The sequence below is a fragment of the Solanum stenotomum genome, chromosome 8 (genome assembly GCF_019186545.1).
Source record: "Solanum stenotomum isolate F172 chromosome 8, ASM1918654v1, whole genome shotgun sequence".
Lineage (NCBI taxonomy): Eukaryota > Viridiplantae > Streptophyta > Magnoliopsida > Solanales > Solanaceae > Solanum > Solanum stenotomum.
The window spans coordinates 15,454,000-15,456,097 of record NC_064289.1 but is presented as its reverse complement, the minus strand read 5'-3'; the positions used below and the strand labels follow the sequence as shown (position 1 = coordinate 15,456,097).

The 2,098-nt window shown below is 34.7% G+C and overlaps 1 protein-coding gene across 1 annotated transcript; it reads left to right on the top strand.

Annotated features, from left to right (window-relative positions):
- Positions 1-282: 282 nt before the first annotated feature.
- Positions 283-1,762, top strand: LOC125873626 (transmembrane emp24 domain-containing protein p24delta4-like). The gene is made up of 4 exons (XM_049554514.1): positions 283-492; positions 905-1,117; positions 1,236-1,312; positions 1,522-1,762. The coding sequence occupies exons 1-4, from the start codon at positions 283-285 to the stop codon at positions 1,664-1,666; spliced, it is 645 nt and encodes a 214-aa protein (XP_049410471.1). The 3' UTR covers positions 1,667-1,762.
- The last annotated feature ends 336 nt before the right edge of the window (positions 1,763-2,098 follow it).

Sequence of the window (2,098 nt, the reverse complement as noted above, 5' to 3'; positions counted from 1 at the left end):
ATTTTTGTGTTACAAAATAAAATTTAGCAAACTTATTGAGATAAAAATTAATTCTCCTAAAAATTAAAGAGAGTAATATTTTTGTCCAAGCATTGAATTTAATTTTCCTTTGTAAAAGAATATCTCTCTCAGTTTGACCAAAAGTGCACTTTTGGAAAATTATGAAAATCCCGGCTTGCTTACCATACACTCTACGCCTATACGTTTCAGAGTTTCTATTCTCTTTTTTTTTATTAGAGGCGCGAAAAATAGCTTCTGAAAAAAAAAGAAGAAGGAAGGAGAATGAAGTTGGTGAAGGTATTAAAATTACTTTTGGTGGTGACTATGGCGATGACGATGGCGGAAGCGATATGGCTAGAAATGCCGAGTACAGGGGCTAAATGTGTGTATGAAGAAATCCGTAATAACGTCGTCGTTTTGGTTGAGTATGCAATTGTTGGTGTCAATGAGCACAATCATTATAATTTTCTTCACGATTTGATCTCCCTTAAGGTAATTAAACGCATCATCTCAGTTAGTAATTGGAATTTGGTGATTAAATCATGGGATTACTTTTGCATATGAATCTTGTTTTTGTTTCTACTACAAATTCTATTTAAAAATTTGGTATGATAGATGAAGGAAATATAGAGCTTATAGGCTATAGGTATGTAGTTGCCCGGACTCTCAAAAAATATCGCTAGTGTGTATTAGATTCTCAAGAAGTAGTGCATTGTTAAGGATCTGGGTGAGGCAACATTTCTGAAGAGTCTGAGCAACATTGAATAATTGATTATTCAGTTCACGGTGCAAGTATGTGTCAATTGCAAATGCCAAGTTTTTATAGACAATGTATAGGTGTTGTAAACGCATATTTCTTATCAAATTATATAGACATTATGTGAACATTCTTAATTCTTTTCAGGTTACATCACCATTTGGAAACATTCTCCACCATGAAGAAAATGTCACAAATGGTGAATTTGCTTTTACAACCACTGAGCCTGGAAACTATATGGCGTGCTTTTTCATGAATAGCCAAGCTCCTGATGGTAAAATTGTACAAATTGGTCTTGACTGGAAAATTGGGATTGCTGCCAAGGATTGGGATTCAATTGCTCGAAAAGAAAAGATACAAGTAAGTTCATAATTATATAACTATACTTCAGCATGGGGAGAGGAGAATTGGGAGCTCTTGTATTCTTCCTTCCTTTAATTTTTAACTTGTATTCTTCTACTGTTACCTTTACTTGCAGGACATTGAACTTGTGTTGATGAAATTCCAGGCATGGGTGCAAGCCATCCGTGAAAAATTAATCTATATGAAAAACAGGTAATTTTCAGGCTTGAATTTGCTAATTTTTGCTTCTTAGCTACCCCATATTTTATTTGTTTGCTGCTCTTTTTAATATCACCATACTAAATAATCACGAATGTTTAAAACATGACATATGCATATATTATCCAACAAATGTTTGTAAGTTTTAAAAATTATAGATAAAACCTCAAAATTAACGTGTTTCTTGTGGATTAAACGTGCAGGGAAGAAGAAATGAGAGAAGTGAGTGAGAGAACGAATGCAGCTGTGGCGTGGTACAGTGGAATTTCCCTTAGTATCTGCATATTGGCTGCAGCTACACAAATATGGTATTTGAAGCGCTTCTTTAGGAAGAAAAGACTCATATAGTTTTATGAGTGTAATGATAACTTCTCTTTTGTGTGGAACCACAACTCACATATAAAATATCAACATTAAATTCTTTTCCTTTGGACCAAAAGAGTGTCAACATGGAGGAAGCAATTTCAGTAAATTTCTTGTGTAGTATAATGCAAGCAATTCTTCTTGAATGTCTTTCATCAAGTTGTCTATATATGTCGATGTACATCTAAGGAGTGTCGGTAAAATTGTTCCTTCGTGTCTAGATTGAGCTCTAAAGCCATGACGCTTTCTTTCTGCGCGCCAGCAAACAAATAATGTATTGCTGGTGAATGAAAACAACATTTCACTTTGTCCGGCAGTTTTTCTGGGTAAACTGTGCGAGTTTAGCCGATAAAACTGTATAAAATTCACAATAGTGAAGTCGTGCTAACTGGTTTCCATGTTCATCTCCCCTGTGGG